General features: G+C 42.4%; 1 protein-coding gene across 1 annotated transcript in view; it reads right to left on the minus strand.

The window, feature by feature from the left end:
• The window catches only part of LOC103179094 (leucine-rich repeat-containing G-protein coupled receptor 6), a 126,825-nt gene extending 109,486 nt beyond the window's left edge, over positions 1-17,339 (minus strand). The window contains exon 1 of the mRNA XM_007894185.2: positions 17,079-17,339. Within this exon, the coding sequence (XP_007892376.1) occupies positions 17,079-17,257 (179 nt within the window). The 5' untranslated portion in view covers positions 17,258-17,339. The remainder of the gene's footprint in view (positions 1-17,078) is intronic.
• Between the last annotated feature and the right edge of the window lie 2,697 nt (positions 17,340-20,036).

Below are 20,036 nucleotides of genomic sequence, written 5' to 3' on the forward strand. Positions count from 1 at the left end.
GGCAAAGCGCATGCATGCTTGAGCTGCACATACCTGGAGCTCAGACAGAAAATGTAGCCCTCTTGTGATGTGAAAATAGTTAACATATCTCAAATACTGATGGGACATGTCAAATGCTTATCAAACCTTAAGGGTCATCAAAGTGCATAACATTACACAGTGTTTTGACTGTGGATTTCTGGAAGAACGGTGGATGGTCATGAGGAGGAGGAGGAGGAGGAAGAGGAGGGGGTGGGGGTGGAAAATAAAATGCTGCCTTCACGTCTTTGAACTACGGCAGAGAGATGTGAACAGATGATCTCATCTGACTGCAGGCTGTCTGGCAGTGCATGTTCAGAGATTCCTCTGTGGAGTCAGTCTGCCTCGCCACTCCAATTGTCCCCTGGTGTTTCATCTAAAGAAACACGTTGTTCACATTCTGCTTTTGTGTTCTCCTTTGTCTGATCTGCCTGTGCAGCCCCAACGCCAGGAGATCTCCCTATCCATCCACTAAACTCAAACAATGCTGTGTGACAGCAGCCACCATCTGAATCCGATCAGTGCCCCTTTCAGTCTCCCACCATGAGAAGGCTTTCCGTCTGTACAGCTCTGTTTGTACTCCACCTTCATCTTTTTGTGCGGTTAGGAATTAACCTGATAAAACTGCTTATCTTATAACCCGAGTCAATACAACCTCCCCCCAAAAAATGATGTTCAGTATAAAACCCCAAGTTTAGAATTACCTTGTTACACATACCAGACACAAAACTGGCCCGTCAATAGGTATACCAGTTTTGTCCGTAAAGCAGCTTATTCTGAAACTCTTTATACCTCAAAAACCGCACTGTGCTTGAAAACAATTTATCTAACAACAACAATCTGCATTTATGCCATACGGCGTCTCAGGCTGCTTAACAGTGGCAGAGCCTGATGCCGAGCCAGGGGGAGGGGGAAGGTGACGGTAGGAACGGTCGAAGAGGAAGATCTTTTCTTCAAGCGCGACCTGAAAACGAGGACAGAGCGGGGAAGGCGAAGGGATTGAGGGAGAGCGTTCCACAGCTTCGGAACTCTCTCTTACAGCCTTTATTGCTTAAATTATCACCTCCGCACTTCAGGACACACGATCATGTTTGTTCTCTCTTTTGACAGCAGTTACCGTGGAGCGGGAAAACTTTATTGCAAGGAAGCTCCCGCCTTTCCGATTTCATAAATCAACCAATTCCGCAAAAGTGTCCCATCGGTAATAACAGAGCAAACAAAGCAGAGTCCAAACTCGTAGTCAATTTAAAGCAGAATTTGCGTTTTATAAGTGCTCACTGTTCAACATCAAAAACCTTCACAGCTCCAGTCAGTGCTGTCAAGTGTAACTGCCAGAGAATTTTGTGTGTGCGGAAAAAGAACACAGAACCTTTAATTTGACCGCAGTGTCTCCTCCAGGTCCCATCCCACCTTACAGTAATTGAACAATCTGATCTATTTTAAACATCGGTCACTGTACATATTTCATTTCACTATTATTTGATTCCTGGAGGTTTTTTTTAAAATCGCGGCAAATTAAATTGGACTGGAAAAAAATAAAATAAAACATCACTTTCATATGATGGAATAAGCATTCCTTAGTGGTTGCGTGAAAATATTGGGCTGAAGTTAAGAGTCAGACCAGTTACACAGACTGTTACATTGCAACACTGGAGTTACATTGGCAGCTCTGCCTGAGACCAGAACGAGGACAACAACAACTTGCATTTATGCAGCGTCTTTCACGCAGGGCAGCATCTCGGAGCACTTAAGTGGCGGGTGCCTGACCCCAAGCCGGGGGGGGGGGGGGAGGAGGTGACCGTAAGCACGTTCGAAGAGGAAGGTCTTCAATTGTGATCCAAAAAAAGGGGAAGGAAGGGGGCAAGGCGGAGGGATTTGGGGAGAGAGTCCCAAAGCTTTGGGGTGACAAGCTGAGCTCTCACCATGCCCACCTACACATCTGCCCAGATGTTGGTTGGGATGGTGTCTAAAGGATCAGTGGCTCTGTATTAATAATCCTTACACTTGATATGGTGCTTATCACGTCTTCGAGACGTCTCAAAGAGCTTCACAGAATATACGGCAAAGTGAATTGACTGTATATCTTGTAGGCGAAAGGCGGCAGCTAATTGCGCACAGCAACGTCCCACGAACTGTATTTTGCACTTTAAAACTAGAAAGTTTCAAAATATTTGCTTCATGCCGCTTCTGGTGAAACTGATTATACCTGGAGGGGCAGGACAAAGTAAGAAATTTAAGATGTCCTTCCTGAGGTTATCTCACCTTGTTTTTGCTATAACTGCAGACGATTTGTAATACTCAGTGAACGACAATGGAGAGATGTAAGGGAGCCGAGCAACCCAGTAGTGGGCGTCTCTAACCTCTCCCCTTCTGTCACCGAGCAGTAGTGATTGCAAAGATAGGCCAAGCACTGACACTTTATAGATGGGGAGAAAGAGAGATGCATTATCCTGGATCACTGACTAACAATTAGCTCCACAGCAGAGGGCTGGGATGAGTCTCCGTTGGGTTATGTTGGCGATCTTGGAGAGCGTTCCAAGTATTCTCTGTGTGAATACTTCTCTGTGTGTACCAATCCCATCCCACTCCATTTCCCCCAATTGCACATTCCTCGTCCACTCCGCTCCATCATTGGGGGCTGTGCTTTCATCTACTATGTCCCAACACCCTAGAAATGTCTGCCTCAATCCCTCCGCCTAGACCCCTCCTTGTCTGTCTTCAGATCGCATTTGAAGATCTTCCTCGTCGACCGTGCCTATGGTCACCTCCCTCCCTCTGACTGGCTCGTCATCAAGGTGAAGCACTCAGAGACAAGGCCCTATGTGAACTGTGCTATGTAAATACACAATGTTGTTGTTTTTATTGTCATTTAGAGCTGTGAGAGGATCATTGGTGAACTCGCTAAAAACTCTCTGCCGTCAGCTAACAACACATATTCTTTGCATGGCCCGGGACATGTTTCTTTGCTATTCCAGTCACCTAACTGTTAAGAATGCTTCATTACAAGTTGCAGCTATTATACAGCTAGAAACAATTGATCCCATACGCTCACTGGGAGAGACAATTTGGTTTAACTACTCTTAATTATTCTGTGGGTTTCGATTCGAAAGAAAGTACAGCCATAGTCGTATTTATTTTGACTAAATTGTCAAGGATGTCAAGCTAGCGCTTGATGTCTCAAAATCTGGCCACCACTAATGTGGTTATTAAAACCACAAAGGCAACTTTTCTCCACACGATTCCATTTTTGGAAACTAAATCCAACAGATATTGCCAAGGTTATCGTTGGTACATTTTGTGATGCACTTCACTAACACTGTGTCGGACACCTTGATAAAATCCTGCACAACCTCAAACTCTGCTAGGTATAATGATAATAATCCTTGCATTTGATATAGTGCCTTACCACTCTTCAAGACGTCTCAAAGTGTTTCACAGAATATACTGCAAAGTGAATTGGCTGTATACTTTCCGGGAAAAACGCAGCAGCAAATTGCGCACAGCAGTGCCCTGCACACAGCCGTGGTTTGAGCGACCAATTTTTTTTTGAAGGAATTATTACCCCAGGAAAAACGATCTGCCAATCGACTAACAACCGGGTTCCTACTTATTGCGAGGTAATAATAATAATAATCCTTGCATTTGGTATAGCGCTTTTCACGTCGCGAGGACGTCCCAAAGCGCTTCACAGAACACACTGTAAAGAGAATTGACTGTATATTTGTGGGCGAACGCGGCAGCCAATTGCGCACAGCAATGTCCCACAAACAGTCGTAGATTGAAAATGACCAATTTATTATTGTTTTTGGTTTTGGAGGGATTATTATTAGGCATGTGGAGTAAGGAAACTTGCTCAAGCATTCGCCCTGCCGGGAATTGAACCCAAGTCTCTCGCTTGCGAGGCGAATGCTCTAACCACTGAGCTACAGAACTCTGATATTCCCCACAGTATGAATCAAACACACGTACTAGAACATGTAGCTTGTACGACGAGGTTTAACACTCATAAATTGTCAGTCTGGCTCAGCTGGTAGCACACTCATCTCTGACCCAGAAGGATGTAGGTTCAAGCCCTACAATAAATTCATGGTCTCGGCTGACTGTCTAATTCAGTATTGGGGAGGCGCTGCATGGTTAGAGGTGTCATCCTTTGGATCAGACGTTAATCCACTATCCGTCTGCCTTTTCAGGCGGACATTAAAGATTCTACGTAGCACTATTCGAAATGAGAAGAATTTCTCCTGTTGTCCTGGTCAAGAATCCCCCCCCGAAAAAAACTGATCATTCGCTTCATGGCTGTTAATGCTCTATTGCTGTGTGCAAATTAAATGCCACATTCACCTACAAATACACAGTGACTGCATTCTACGGTAAATCTAGTAAAGCACTTTGAGATGCTTCAGTGGCATGATAAGGCTGCTGTATCAAAGGCAAGGTTTTTATATTACATAACATTTCTAAAATGACTTCAGTGTCCTCTCCTCAACGAAACCCTGCGAGGCATTTTGAGATGTCCTCTTGACATGAAAGACGCTAGATCAAATGTAAGGATTATCATAGTGCGTTTCTAAACGCTTCCCATTCCCTCCCTACCCCACAGTCCCACAGAAAGAAGGGGAGGGGGAGTTGTGGACATCTTTGCATTTGCTGTCAATGGTATTTTATGATCAGCCTCCAGGGAGAGTGATATGAGAGAGGTGGAAAGGTTCCTCCTCTCTCTTCCTCTGCAGTGAAATACCACTCTCAGCCTAGAGGCACACTAGGTTCAAGTATTAAGCCAAGCTGGGACTTGAACCCACAACATCCTGGCCAGAGAGTCAAGCACTGCCTTAGGTATCAGACCACACCATAGAACTTCCCTTGTTTTTGACACAAACATTAAAAATAAACCCCCTGAAAACACACTTTCAAAACGTAGACATTTGCAGACACCCGGTCATCAATACCTTTTCGAATTATGATTTACGAGAGAGAGAGAGCGAGAGAGAGAGGGGGAGGAAAAAAGCAGTCAACAGCCAAGTTAGTATAAATGGGGTAAAGCATCATTTGTTTAAAACTCTGATGAACCTTAGCTTACAATTCAAAACAAAAATTTGTTTTCAATTTCAAAGCTGTGGCAATTTTAGAAATAGTAGCTGTACTTTGTGTACAGTTCCAAGCAATGACATCGCTGGGGGCAGGCTAGCATTGGAATAGGTACTGGGGAGTTAAAAAGCACTTTAAGGAGAAACAGCCTTAGCTGTAAGAAGCCGGACAATTTTTTTTTACACACTGGAGATAAAGTGATTAAGAGTCTTGTTGAATTTTTTCTTCCAATAATAATGATAATAATCCTTGCGTTTGATATAGTACCTGATTATGTCTTCAAGACGTCTCAAAGCGCTTCACAGAATATACTGTAAAGTGAATTGCCTGTATATTTTGTCGGCGAAACGTGGTCCCACAAACAGACTTGTAAAGGAGTCAAGAAGTCCGCAATAACGTCTTGAGCTCAGAAGAGAGTGGAGCTGGGGTGGGTGGGGGTGGGTGGGGGTGGGTGGGGTGGTGGGGGGGAGGGGGTTGGACAGAGCAGTTTGCATTTAACTAGTTTACACAAACGACGGTTTGTACAGTATTCGGAACTGTTTGCCCAGGGAGGTGAGCAAGGTTGATCATTTCAAGAGTTTATGATACCAATGGGGTATGGGAGATAACGAGGGATGGTATTTACGGATTGCAATGCTCTTGCATATTCATTCCTAGGTATTTTTATGATGAGAATTCTGATTAAGGGAACTCATACACGCAGCTTCAACACAGCAACAAAGCACTGAAAGTATAACGAATAATGACAGACCATTTATGGACATAAAAGGTCAGTTGAGTGCCCATTAAAGTCAGCCATGTGGTATTAAAAATGTGACCTCTCTGCAAAGCATCATATCCTTCCCCAGCATCACTGGCTGTGCTTATTAAAGAGTCTGTTGGGAGGGCTGTGTGATAACTACGTGTTCAGTAGTGGACTGTTACCCAGCGCTGCACACATCAGACCTTATAATAAACCGTTCACTACCCCCTCTTGAAGTAACCCAACTAGGAACTTGTCAAGTGTTGTCACTCTGCAAAGGTGCTGAATTTTGAGGGTTTGATTGCCACATGGTTCTGATGGCATTTCACTTTTCAGAAAGAAAATATACACAGTTGGCTAAACACAGAGGGTTTTAATAATGAGGGGGAAATATTTCTACATCAGCAAGACAATCATAGAATCTTGCAGCACAGAAAGAGGCCATTTGGCCCATCGTGCCTGTGCCGACTCTTTGAAAGAGCTACCAACTAGTTCCACTCCCCCGCTCTTACCCCATAGCCCTACACATTTTTCCTATGCAATTCCCTTTTGAAAGCTATTAGCGAATCTGCTTCCACCACCTTTTCAGGCAGTGGATTCCAGACCGTAAGAACTGTGGGTAAAAATGTTTTTAAAAAATTAAGTTCTTCAGCCAATTATCTTAAATCTAGTTTTTTTTTAAAGAAATCATTTATCACGTTGCTCCAGAGTGGCAAGAGACAGATGGATTTTTGGCAGTGCATTGACCCACTCACCCACTTGAGCCTGTTCCACTGTTCTATTAGAACTGTGCCTCAACTTCATTTACCTGCCTTTGCTCCCACATGCCTTGATACCATTTCCTAACAAAAATCTATCGCCCTCAGTCTTGAAATTTTGAATTGATCCAGTATCCACAGCCTTCTAGGAGAGAGTTCCAGATTTCTACTAGTTTTGTGAAAAAATAGCTTCCTGATTTTACTCCTAAATGGCCTCGCTTTGTTCCGGATTACCCCATCTGAGGAAATAGTTTCTCTGTATTTACCCTATCAAATCCCTTTGTCATTTTAAACCTGTGTGGGGCTCCCAGTTCTTAATCATTTTTAATCATGGTTAATCATTTTATTGAGGTTTAATTGTCTCTCATTTGGTGAATGTCACCGAAGGATAAAAGCATCTTTGCTTGTTCCTAGAAGGCTGAGCCTTCAACTGCACATCAGGAAGAAACCTCTGCCACACTGCTGAATCTATTAAGTACTTCGCTCCAATCTTTTGCCACTTTGGTTCCTCCCCCCTCAGACTGTTCTCATTCACAAGCAAACCTCCACAATCCTCAAAGCTGCTTCATGATCAACTGGGGCGAGGTATCATCCAATAATAAACCTAATAATAATCCTTGCAGTTGATATAGCGCTTTATCATGTCGTTGAGCCATCTCAAAACGCTTCCCAGAATATACTGCAAAGTGGATTGACTGTGCATTTTGTAGACGTAAAGCAGCAGCTAATTGCGCGCAGAAGCGTCCGACACACCGTTGTGGATTGAATGGGTAAAGATGAACAATGGGGTCCAACATGGAGCGACATCTAATAGGATTCGTTAACAAGTAAACCTGGGTGCGAACTTCTGGTAACTGTACTGCATGTCAAGCCAACCCATGGAAAGTCCAACAGATTTGGATCACGTCAGACTTACTTAGGAAAGAATCCAGTTAAAAATAAATGCCGCTTATCTACATCTCAGCTCTGAAGACAACAATCCTTAAATTCCACATAACGTTCCAGACAAACGGAATTCAGATTAGATGAAATTCACAATACGGAGTCAAAAACAGTCCGAGTTATTAGCAAACCTATAAGCCAGCCTGACTGAGAGGCCAAACCAATGGCTGAAAATGGTCATAAAGCAAAAATTATGCTTTGGTGATGTGCAAAATATTTATTTGTACAAGTGCAGTGGGCTAAACAGCGATAGATTTTTGCCTTTAAGTAATGACAATTACATTTTATCCAACACTTAGTTTTTTTTAATAATAATCATAAGTTTTTAACCGTTTCTAATTGTTTCGAAACTTCACGGGTAAAAATTCATAATGGATCAGACTAAGAAACGATTCAGATCATTGCCTAAGGGAAACCCATCATTAAAAACGTTGGGTTTTGAAACCAGATCTGGTCTTTGTAAATCATTCCCTTGAAAACGTTTGATCACAAGTAGTTTAGCAGGGTATCATTGCAGAAGATTGAATTTAAGAGATTAATCTGCAGGCGTTGTCAAATGGGGGGGTAGGGGGGGGTAGGAAAACATGTCCAGGTCTGTTGCTAGTACACCTTAAAATGAAACAGGCTACTTGATCCTGTTTTACAAAGATAGTATCCAACCGAAATAAGTGCTCACTCTCTCCCTCTCTCTCTCTCTCTCTTTCTCTCTCAGGGCAAGATGCCAAGCGATTTTTATTGAGTTGCGTGTAATCTCTTTCTTAATAAAAGGTTTACTCGTTAAAAGTTTTCTTCCGAATGAATGGATCCACAGCAAATGTTCCAGCTATAGCATTTACCAAAGCGTGCTGCAACATTCAATCAAGTCATTGCAGCCAGCGAGAATCCGCTCCTCCCAAGAGATAAGGAGTGAATCCAAAGTTACATCTCCTTCCCTCTTCTCCCTTGTTTGGCATCCAACTCATCCACTGTTCAGAGCTCCGAGGTGCTATCCTACGTGAAGGATGCTATATAAATACTAATGTATACTGGAATGGGTTGGGTGGGGGAGAGAACAACAATTCTACAATTATATAGTGCCTTACACCTCAGGAGGACATCACAAAGCTCTTCACTGAGCCGACTGGGAGTCTGAGCTATGGAAGGGACAGAGGGCCCTTTTATTTTAATCCATATGGACTGAAACTCCACCGAGATATACTCTGTGAAACAATTTTGTTTAAAAACCAAAAAAAGGAAGATCATGCAGAAGTGTAGAAAATTCTTCAGGTCGACCTTCATTTGGAAGATTATTTTTTTAAAAAAGAACGGCCAACAAAATGGGTTTTCAAATTCAAGACTGAATTGTAGAATTTTCGGCAATTCTGCAAAATCTTAAATTTGAAGGCAAACTGATGTTCCAGATTAAGAGTAGATGGAATTTCGGCCCCAGATTGTCCACACGGCAAAAGGCCTTATCTTAACTCTTCCCCCAACACTTGCATTTTACATCCAAATTCCTCTCTTATTACAGCAATATGTTTTATTCTTAAGCACATCACAGGGACTGGCAGAGGAGGAGCAGACTGAGCAGGAAATTAAAGAATGGGGTTTCACACTGGGTCTCAGCCTGTATTAAACATTGCCCTTTTTCAAAGGTTTGGAGTGTTTCTAACAGCTGAAAACAGGGAAATATCAAGTCAGATTTTTCACGCCATACAGTAAACACGGCTGTTGTGGGACACTGCTGTGCGTAATTGGTTGCCACGTTTCGCCCACAAATATAGTCAATTCACTCTACAGTATATTCTGTGAAGAGCTTTGAGATGTCCCGAAGACGTGATGAGGCATTGCATCAAATGCAAGTATTTGTTATTATTATTATTGTTGTTGCGTGCAAACTGGCTGACACGTTAACCCACAAAATACAGTCATACCACTTAAAAGTATATTATCAGTATCCTGTGAAGCGCTTTGAGGCGTTTCAATGATAAGAGTTCTATATCAAACGCGAGTATTATTATCGGAATGTTTACCTTTTGGGGATTTCTATTGACAGTTCAGGTTTGGGTGATGTGCAAGTTCTTGCTCTGAGCTTCGCTCTTTCCCTACCCCACACGCTCCAGTTACTGTTATCATCGCTCTCTCAGCCCTATACCAGATTCCTCTGCCATTCTTGACCCATTCTTGCTCTCTGCCTTTCCTTGTTGGGCTGAAACTCTCCTCTGCTCATCCCTCTCTGCTCTGCTTTGGAGCAAATTTGCAGTCTTCATCAGGAAAACACCACTTAAGACCAGGGAATAAGAGAAATAAAGAAGCACAAAATATAGAGAAGATAAATTATAGCGAAGATAAAAGACACAGAACAAATGTTGGGTTTGGGATGTTAAGTATTTATCTTTTTTAATTTGAGCGTTAAAGCTGGTCCCTGTTCATGACACAGTTATTTTTGGATGTCACACACAATAGTTCATCTGAAATGTTTGCCTAATCGGATTATAATTAATCATGCTAAAAATTCATCGTTACAAACAAACATTGAGCATTGAGGAAAATACCATTGACCCTCCTGTCAGTCAGCCAACATGAAAATAATCAGTCTCCAAAGCACGTATCTGATTCATGTCGGAGCAACTGAGCCAACACTTGCTCCATCGCTGTGATCTGTCATGCTAGTTCCTTGTGGGTTGTACAATAGCACAGCAGGTAAGCTTGTTTTGGCACCCGTTGGACTTCAGGAATCTTTCAACCAAACCACAAAAGTGATCAGCGTAAAAAGAGCGATAAGTATTATTTTTACGCTATCCTAGGAGAAATGTCAATAGTAGCATTGCCACCATGGAGAGTAACTAACAGGAGCACGATTACAAAACAAGGTCAGTTGTTCCTAATAGGATTAAATTGACGCTTCTAAATTAAGACCTTTATGGCATCTCACAAGAGTGAACGGCAACATCTCAACAACATTTTTGGTTCCAGTAATGTCCCTCTTGGAGAAACTAGTGTGAACTCAGCACCTTCAGCTGGGCCTTTGATTCGCATCCAGTGTAAACTTACCCACCACTTACACAACACAGATGAACTTCAGAGTTTCTTAGAATTCACCCTTGCTTTTTCCTCTCCTCTTGTTAGCTGTTAAATAGGCAATAAAACTACCATCATGAAAAGCCTCAAGATCCACCGGCAATTGACTGTTCTTTGCATTGGTTAAAAAAAATGAAAGGGAACACATTGTCTTAAAAAATAATGATAGGTTATAGTCACGTGGGCACTGAGAGATGTTTTGTGCAGAACCAGTATAGGAGAAATCATGACACTAAATTTGCATTAAAAAGAATTACAGCCTTGCGCTCAATACTGAACTATGGAATACTGCCACCTAGTGCATTACATGGATCAGTTCGAGGAGTTGAATGGAACGGGCTCGATTTTGATTCTGCCTCGTGGATTTGGTGGGAAGAAGACGAAATCTAGTTTGCTCGGTTTACGACGATGGAGCAAGATGTGTAGCTGACCCCTTCTCGGGCCTCAGTTCTATCTAACGATCCTCCAAGGCCACCCGCTAACCCAAGTGTAAGAGAACGGGGTGCTGAATCAATCCGCTCCAGAAATCACTTTGTGTTCTGCCTGAGCCAACTGCAAAGAATTATACAATATTAGCCCAGGAATGCAGCTCCCTCCAGTTACCCCTCCCTTCAGTAGGAAGGCGGAGATCAGCAGCTCAAGCAGGCTGGAGGATGGGACGTTTGTGTTCCAACAAAATGCACGCAGCAGTACTACGTTAATGTATCAGAGTACGGTATAAAACACGAGGATTTGAGGCACATGTGAAGAAGAAGGGAATAGAGGGTTGTAGGAGAAGGGATTAGGAGGCTCGTGTGGAGCATAAAACATCATGCACAGACTTGTTGGGCAGATTGGTCGGTTTCCGTGCTGTACTTCTGCTAATACATGCGCAATGCCCGTTTTAATGTACAGGTAATTAATTACACAGCACAGAATAGGAATCTCGTGTAGTAATGCCAAGTTAATGCACTGGCCTTTCCTTGTTACCGTCGCATCACATCAATCCCACAGCCTGAGGGGTGAATACATATTTATAATCGTAGGAAGAGGAAATTCACATGGTCAACTGATGTTTTTTCGGAGCAGAGTCCACACCAGCATTTTTGCGAGACAGACTTGGCAACTTAAGGAATAATTAAGCAATAATTGAACTCAAAGGTGTCCATTTATTGGCAGTTATTAGCGCACTGGAACACGTTTACCACCTGGTGAAGTGTTGAAGCAGATAACAGGTAGCCAGCACATAAATACATACCTTTGGAGTATGTTATACAGACCAGGTTATTTTTCTGCGCCTGTCCTACACTTACTATGCGCCTGCGTTCCATTGTTATTTCCATCCCCCCCCCCACTTGACTGCACGATAACGAAAACAGGTTCTGACAGCAAGCCAAGTCGTGCTCTTTTCGTGGATCTTACAACTATTTGCAGACAATTCCAAACATTCCTTCATGACTATCCATAATCTGAAGTATCTTTAGAGCTCAGAGTCATCCCCGGGTTATAAATAGAAAGCAAAGCGTGCCACTGAGAGACAACTTATGATGGACTGCACAAAATTCTGATACATCAAAAGATCTGATCAGGTGCGGGGTGGAGGTGGGTTGGGATGGAGGGGGGCAAGGAATCTGATTTGCAAATGTTGCAACAGACACGCACTCAAGTACGCCAGCTCTTTGGCACTCACCAAACTCACACAACACTGCGGCTGAGAATATTTTCCAACTTAGTAAATTCATCCACTTTTAACGAACGGAAATTGAACTTTTACAAGAATAATTTAAGATAATAAGAATATCGCTGCGCGTTTGTAAACGGAAGAGGTTTGGAGTTAAGTTTAGTTGAATTTACTTTGCTTAAAGTAAAATGCAGTTGCAATTTGATTACTTTTAATGACAGCATTTGAATGAATTATTTAATAAGTCAGGTCCCCACCACTTGACTGTTTATCACTTCTGTTACCTTCTCCCTCCACTGTAGAGAGCTCTGAGACATTATCCTGTGTAAAGAGCGCTGCATAAATGCATGTTGTTGTCGTTTTTGTTAGTGATGGCGAAAACAAGGCAGAGAGAACTATACCTTGTTCCAACAAAGGTTAGAAGTAGGTCTAACAAAAGATCAGAGGTCTGACCACTGGTAGAATCGCTTTGTGAAAAGCACTGTGTGCAAAGAACGGAGGGAACTTGTGAAGTGGAACCAAAGCTTTAAATGATAAGCTCGGAGTCAAAGCCTAAAAGCCTGGAAGTTTGATGTTGTTTACAAAGTTGTAGTTTCAAAACACAGGTGAGACAGAATGTGCCAGTGCCTGAAGCTGTGGCTGTTGATTGACACTGTGCGTGTGGTACCTCATACAGCTTCACTGATGTCTGCAAATTTCCAGTCATTTCAAAGGAAATCTTCAAGTGTAAATTACAGGCATAGATCTTCACAGGCAACCACTCAAACAATTTTTTTTTCTCTTCCCCCGACTCCCGCCCACCCTCCCTTCCCCTGGCTGATTTATACGCCTCCGTGTAAAAAGAAAACATAACAGTAAAAGTACACTCCTGATATAAATCACAGGGAGCTCACATTCTTTTAAAATATAAAAGCAACTTTTTAAGAAGAAGTGTAAACACAAACGGTAGTAGTTCTAAGCTCCTGGGGCATTGTGAGCAAGCTCCGTGGATCTGAACCAAAGAGATTCCAAACTATACATTACGCAGAGTCGGTCAGAGCAATGAGAGGAGGTGGCGTTTGGGTGATTAATTGGAACATTGTTCTTTTTATCCTTCGTTTTAGCTTAATGGTTTCCTGACAGGACTTCGGCGGGGCTGCCCAGTCCAGGGTTTATGATATTTTGTTTGTTGCATTAAGCAGGCAACTCAGGTGTAGCGTAGCATGTAATCAGAATATAAATCGAGCATTTGAACCCCTGTTTAATGTACAAATTTCATTGCATGGAGGAGGACGTTCCACTGAACGTGTCTGTGACTGTGCCACTGGTAACTCTGTTTTTACATCACCTTTTTCTAATGAATTTCACTTTCCAGCTTTTCCCTCCATATTCCTTAATGTTTTGTTTTATTATCCAGTTCCTTTTTGAATGACTATTAATCCAACATCAATAGCCACTCGTGGCAACAAATCCCAAATGCTATCTCCTCTCTGAGTGAAGGAATTCCTTTATTCCACACCAATACTTCTGCTCAACAATCCTGAGAGTCCTTGCCAGTGATTCCCCAGCCAAAGGAAACTTTGGTTCCCCATATTTATCTACTTGTGCTCCTTCACAAGCCTTGTATTTGATACAGGGCAATATCGCGTTGAAACATCTCAAGGCATTTGCAGTTTTCCGTAATGTGTAGTGACACTGTATTGTGTAGGCGAATGTGGCTGCCTATATACCTCATATGTATATTTTCTTATACCTAGTACACTCTTCCTCCAGGCTGGCCCAAGTGTGTGTGTGTGTGGGGGGGGGATTAATTTTAGTTCAATTTACTCTGATTAAAAGAAAATGCAGTTTCAAATATATTTAATGAAAGCAATTGAATGCATTATTAAATAAGTCAGGTTTCCATCACCTGACTATCTATCATCTCCCCCTTCTCCCTTGCTCGGCGACCAACTTCACCACTGCAGAGAGCTCTGAGACATCATCCTATGTGAAGAGTGCTGTATAAATGCATGTTGTTGTTACTGAAGGTGAGAACTCGTCAGCGTTGGATGTCATGGTGAAGGGTGTTTGTTTGAACTTCCGTTGGCTTACATTATTCTCCATTCGCTTTAGGTAATAATAAGAATCCTTGCATTTGATATAGCGCCTTATCATGTCTACGAGACGTTTCAAAGCGCTTCACAGAATATACCGTAAAGTGAATTGACTGTATATTTAACGTTATTTATGCTTCCAACCAAAATTATGTGCAATTTATAGTTTAAAGATTTACCCTTACTAACCTACAGATAATTCCCTCACCTGTTCATAGGACACCTGAAATTAGCGCCAAAAGGAGCTCTTCACAATACACGGATCACTGTAAACCCACTAGATATCTGCATTCAAATAAAATACAAGCCCGCCTACAAAATACACAGTCACCACACTTCACTGCAAATCCTGAGAAGCGTTTTGAGACGTCTGTCCCGAAGTGTCAAATGTCAGGATTTGTAAGCGAGCGTTGATGTTAAGATCTCTTAGGTATCATTTCAATACAGTTATGAAAATGATTTAATAATTAACCTTGGGCAAGTTTTCTTATTCCACACGCCTGATAATCCCTCAAGAAAAAAAAACAGTAATAAATTGGTCACTTCAATCCACGACTGTTTGTGGAACATTGCTGTGCGCAATTGGCTGCCGCGTTTCGCCCACAAAATATACAGTCAATTCACTTTACAGTCTATTCAGTGAAGCGCTTTGAGACGTCTCGAAGACATGAAAAGTGCTATATCAAATGCAAGGGTTATTATTATTATTATAAAGTGATGGCTCTGGGCATATCGATTTCAACAATGCTTCTCTGCAAAGCGAATTGAACCACGTGAGCGCACAACGAGATTGCAAAGCATTAGCCAGTTCAACAGTGCTGTTTGAACTATCTGACGACTTGCAAACCTGGGGTTTGTAAGTAATGCAGAGAGCTGGATTCACATCCCTAGCAGGTGCAGCATTAAAGGTAATTTATAAAGCCTTTTTGGACGTGCCAATGCCTTTCTGAGCACGCCTCTGTGTTGTTGCAGCCTGTTTGCCTTTCATATAAAGTTTCAGCTATTTAAAATTCTAAGCACAGGGCGGAAATTGTTTCCTTCTCCGCGCTCTCCCTCTCTCTTTTAAGCAACCGACGGAAGCAAGTAATTACTTTTGGAAACTATTTTAGCAGCAGTCAGTCACTTGAGCTCCAGGACAGCGAAATAGTAAATTCAATTTTTTTAAGATATATATATATATATATAAACACAGTAAAACTGTTGGGGTCCCAGAACACAAGAGGAGATGTGTGCACACAAGATGAGATCTCTTGTGCGGTTTGAGTGATAAACCACAGCTAAAGTAAGGGTTAAGCACATCCCCTTAGCGTTAGTGGCAACTGCCAGGCAGGAGGTGAAGTGTTAAAACCCGATAACTTCTCCTTTCACCAGGTGAGAGAGCGTGTGTGTGCGTGTTTGTGTCTGACCCTTCTTTTAGACAGTTATTTCTGCCCAGTTATTGACCCTGGCTTCAAAGCAAGCAAAAAAATACAGACACCGAATATTATCCAATCAATAAATATATATATATTTATAAATATATTTATATACATATATATATTTAGATGATAACCAGCCTTACACATCAGATACAGTTATTGCATCAATGTCTGAGATGATATCGGATAACTAGCCGCTCAAAAATAAGGCATACGTTTTCCTTATCTGATGGATCTGATGTTATCGATTGTAACTCGCACTGCGATCAGAAACAATCCAGATTCGCATTTGATTCGGTTCAAGGTATTTTCGATGCTTAACACGTACAATGCACCTGCCGTTTTGTGTGGATGAGTTTGGGAGAGAGAGAGAGAGGGAGAAAGAGAGAGGGAAGGGGAGAAGAGAGAGAGAGAGAGAGAGAGAGGGGGGCACATCAAAATGCACCTCTTTCCCTAGTCCTGTAGCTCGGTGGTTAGAGCACTCGCTTTGCAAGTGAGAGACCTGAGTTCAATTCCAGGCAGAGGGCGAAACCTTGGGCAAGTTTCCTTACTCCACACAGAGCCTAATAATAATCCCTCCAAAACCAAAAACAATAATAAATTGGTCATTTTCAATCTATGACTGTTTTTGTGGGACATTGCTGTGCGCAATTGGCTGCCGCGTTCGCCCACAAATATACAGTCAATTCACTTTACAGTGTGTTCTGTGAAGCGCTTTGGGACGTCCTCCCGACGTGAAAGGCGCTATATCAAATGCAAGGATTATTATTATTATTATTATTATTATATGAGGAGCTGCAGTTTTCAGGACTGACTTGGAGTGTGTCATTTGCAGTTGGAAGTGACAAGTCAAGCTTTTCAAGGAAGAATAACTAAACGAAAATGCAACAGTCTCTCTCTCACTCACTGTCTTCATGTGAGTTGATTTGCTGTTGTCAATTTCACCAATGGGACAACATTGAACTCCAACCCCAACCCCACACCCCCCACTCCCACCTGAAATATCATTTTAAAAACGTAAATCCACAAACAAATAAATTTACAAATAAATCAACACAAATAAAACAAATAAATCAACAAATCAATAAATCAATAAATAGGCTCTGCAGGTTTTTGCAGCAGCTGAGAACAAGTTTCAAACAAATTGCACAACTTTTTTTAATATAGTTACATGCTGGGGGGGGGAACTAATAATTATTGCAAGTTTCTGGGCGAATGAGAACAGAGTTTCAAACAAATTGCACAACTTTTTTTTAAAAAAAATATTATACATAGAGAGAGGGAGAGATGTACAGTATATAGAGAGATATGTGCACTTACAGATAAGATGTCAAGGGGCTGAGGTTTTCAGGGAGAATCGCAAGCCCCAGTTCTGAGCAGTCCACCCACAGCAAGATACCATCTTCTTCACAGTGGCAGTGAGCTGGGCAAGTGAGGCTGGCAGAGGCAGAGCCAACCAGGGCAGTGAGGAGCAGAGTAAAGCCACAGCAAAGGGACATCCTTGCTTGTGCCTTGTGCTGGTGATGGCTTGTGCCTTGTGCTGGAGCTGGTGGTGGTGGAGGCTGTTGCCTTGTGCTGGAGCTGGTGGTGGTGGAGGCTGTTGCCTTGTGCTGGAGCTGGTGGTGGTGGAGGCTGTTGCCTTGTGCTGGAGCTGGTGGTGGTGGAGGCTGTTGCCTTGTGCTGGAGCTGGTGGTGGTGGAGGCTGTTGCCTTGTGCTGGAGCTGGTGGTGGTGGAGGCTGTTGCCTTGTGCTGGAGGAGCTGGTGTTCTCCAGGCAAACAGCTTGCAATGTGGATGTCAGTTTCAGACACACACACACACTATAACACCACACACTTGTCTGTCTGTCTGTCTGACTCCCTTAGATCTCAGCAAACTTCACCCTCTCTCTTCTCTTCTCTCCTCTCTTTCTCTCTCCCTCCTCTGTCCCTTTGCTCCAGCATTTACCTATTGGAGCACAGGCACAGGCACCAGCACCAGCAAAGCGCACGTTGTGCTTATTGGCCAAACTGAGCTGGAGGCAGGAGCTGAATGATTGCTGCTTTTGAGGAGGAGTTTACATGGAAAAGCTCCTGTTTCAGCCTTTTTTTTTGTATGTGTGTGTGTGTGGGTGTGTGGGCTATGATTTTCTTTTGGAGGGTTTTTCTTTTTTTTTAAGAAAAGAGAGAGAAACAGAGAAGGTGGTGGTTGGTGGTGGTGGTGGTGGTGGTGGTGGAGTTGGGGTGCAAGAGATTTCAGCAGCAACTTTCCACCCACTTTCTGACCTCCTGAAAAGAATATTAATTTAGCTTTAAGTGTTCTGCATGAAAGGGTTTGACTTGACTTGACATCTGAGACCATTTGGGACTGTTCCCCACTCTGTCCCTCAGTGCAAGATCGACATGACTTGTTTTGAATTGATTTCTTTCAATTCAAATCAGAAGCATTGAGATGCTCACATCAGCACACGTGGGATTGCAATCCAGTTGTTTTATTTACTATTCTTCTAAATGTATATATATATATACATATTTGTATACATATGCATGTGTATATATCGTACCATGGTTCATGTAACAGATCAATTCACCAAAACCTTAATGAAACACCAGGGGAACAGATTACAACGTGAAGTTGGACAGATTCAGAACTTGTGCTGTGTGGAAAACACACACACACACATCACCCAAGTTAAAGATTAACTCACAACCACTTACCAGTCACTGCACTTGGAAACGTCACCTTCCCATTGGAGAATAAAAGCACAGAATGGGGGCCAAGAGAGAAAAATAATAATAATAATAATAATAAAAATAATAATAAACCCCACCACAAATACACTAACTCTAAAGGATTGCTGTAAGAACTCAGCGAGGAGTTGATTTCAAGTGAAATGAATCCACTCCCCGGTGAAGCACATCTGGATCATCAGTTGATCTGCTTCGACAAGTTCAAAGCAACATCTTAATAATTGAAAGTTTTTCTTTTACATTTAAAGAACAGCGGATCAGTCCGGGGTTTAAAAACAAACTCCGATGATGGGCATTTGTATTTTTTGGGGGGGATTCTTGCATTCGGTGTTAATAACTGCACTTGAAACGAAACAAGTGAAATGTAACGAAAGCACGTGGGAAGGATGAGGATTTTAGAGGTTTGACGCTGAATCCCAGAGCGAAGAGAAGCTTTTCTAAGTGTCAATGGTGTTTGGCGCCTGTTTAATTATACAGTGCAGGCATTTAGTAAGAGTAAAACCACAATCATTTAGCACATTCCTCTGCTGACTTGACTCTGCTCAGGCTGCAGTGCAATGTCCCTCAGGTATTCACAATAACAGGATGTCCACAGCACATTCTTCTCCCCACACACCCCCACACCCCCCCACCCCTCACCCCACCCCCCCCCCCCCTTCCCCACAATGTCTCAGGTAAGTCTGAAGTTTCACCTGTAAAGAACTCCTTGTCTCAAAATTTTAAGATTGTGCAAAGCCGGGGCAGAATCTTGAATTGAGAAGCCGGTTTTCCACACTTCCCAGGGTTTTGAGCTCGTGGTCTGGGCTGATGCTCCCGTTCAGTGCTGGGGGGAGAGGTATTGTCGCAAGTGCTATCCTTCAGATGAGATGTTAAACTGATGTCCTGTCTGCCTGGTTCAGGTGAGTGTTTAAGATCCAGTGGTGTGAATCTAAAAGAGAAGGGAGTTTTTCTTTCCCGGTGTCTGGCCGACAATCCACCAGGTAATATTGATCAATCTGGTTGTTTGTGGGACATTGGTGTGCGCAAATTGGCTGCCATGTTTGTCCACAAATACACAGTCGCTTTACAATATATCTTGAGAAGTATTTTGAGACAAGGCGCGATAACAAGTGCAAAGATTATTATTAATAATTCTAATAATATTAATAATCCTTGCATTTGATATGCGCTTTTCACGTCAGGAGGACATCCCAAAGCGCTTCACAGAACACACTGTAAAGTGAATTGACTGTATATTTTGTGGGCGAACGCGGCAGCCAATTGTGCACAGCAATGTCCCACAAACAGTCGTAGATTGCAAATGACCAATTTATTATTGTTTTTGGTTTTGGAGGGATTATTATTAGGCTCTGTGTGGAGTAAGGAAACTTGCCCAAGGTTTCGCCCTCTGCCTGGAATTGAACTCAGGTCTCTCGCTTGCAAAGCAAGTGCTCTAACCACTGAGCTACAGGACTCCACGAGTAATAATTAATACTCATTAATTAACTAATAAATAATAATTCAAATTAATAATTCTAATATTAATAATTCTCAAAAAGAAGCGCCTCCCA

Source organism: Callorhinchus milii, unplaced genomic scaffold (genome assembly GCF_018977255.1).
Source record: "Callorhinchus milii isolate IMCB2004 unplaced genomic scaffold, IMCB_Cmil_1.0 Scaffold19, whole genome shotgun sequence".
Lineage (NCBI taxonomy): Eukaryota > Metazoa > Chordata > Chondrichthyes > Chimaeriformes > Callorhinchidae > Callorhinchus > Callorhinchus milii.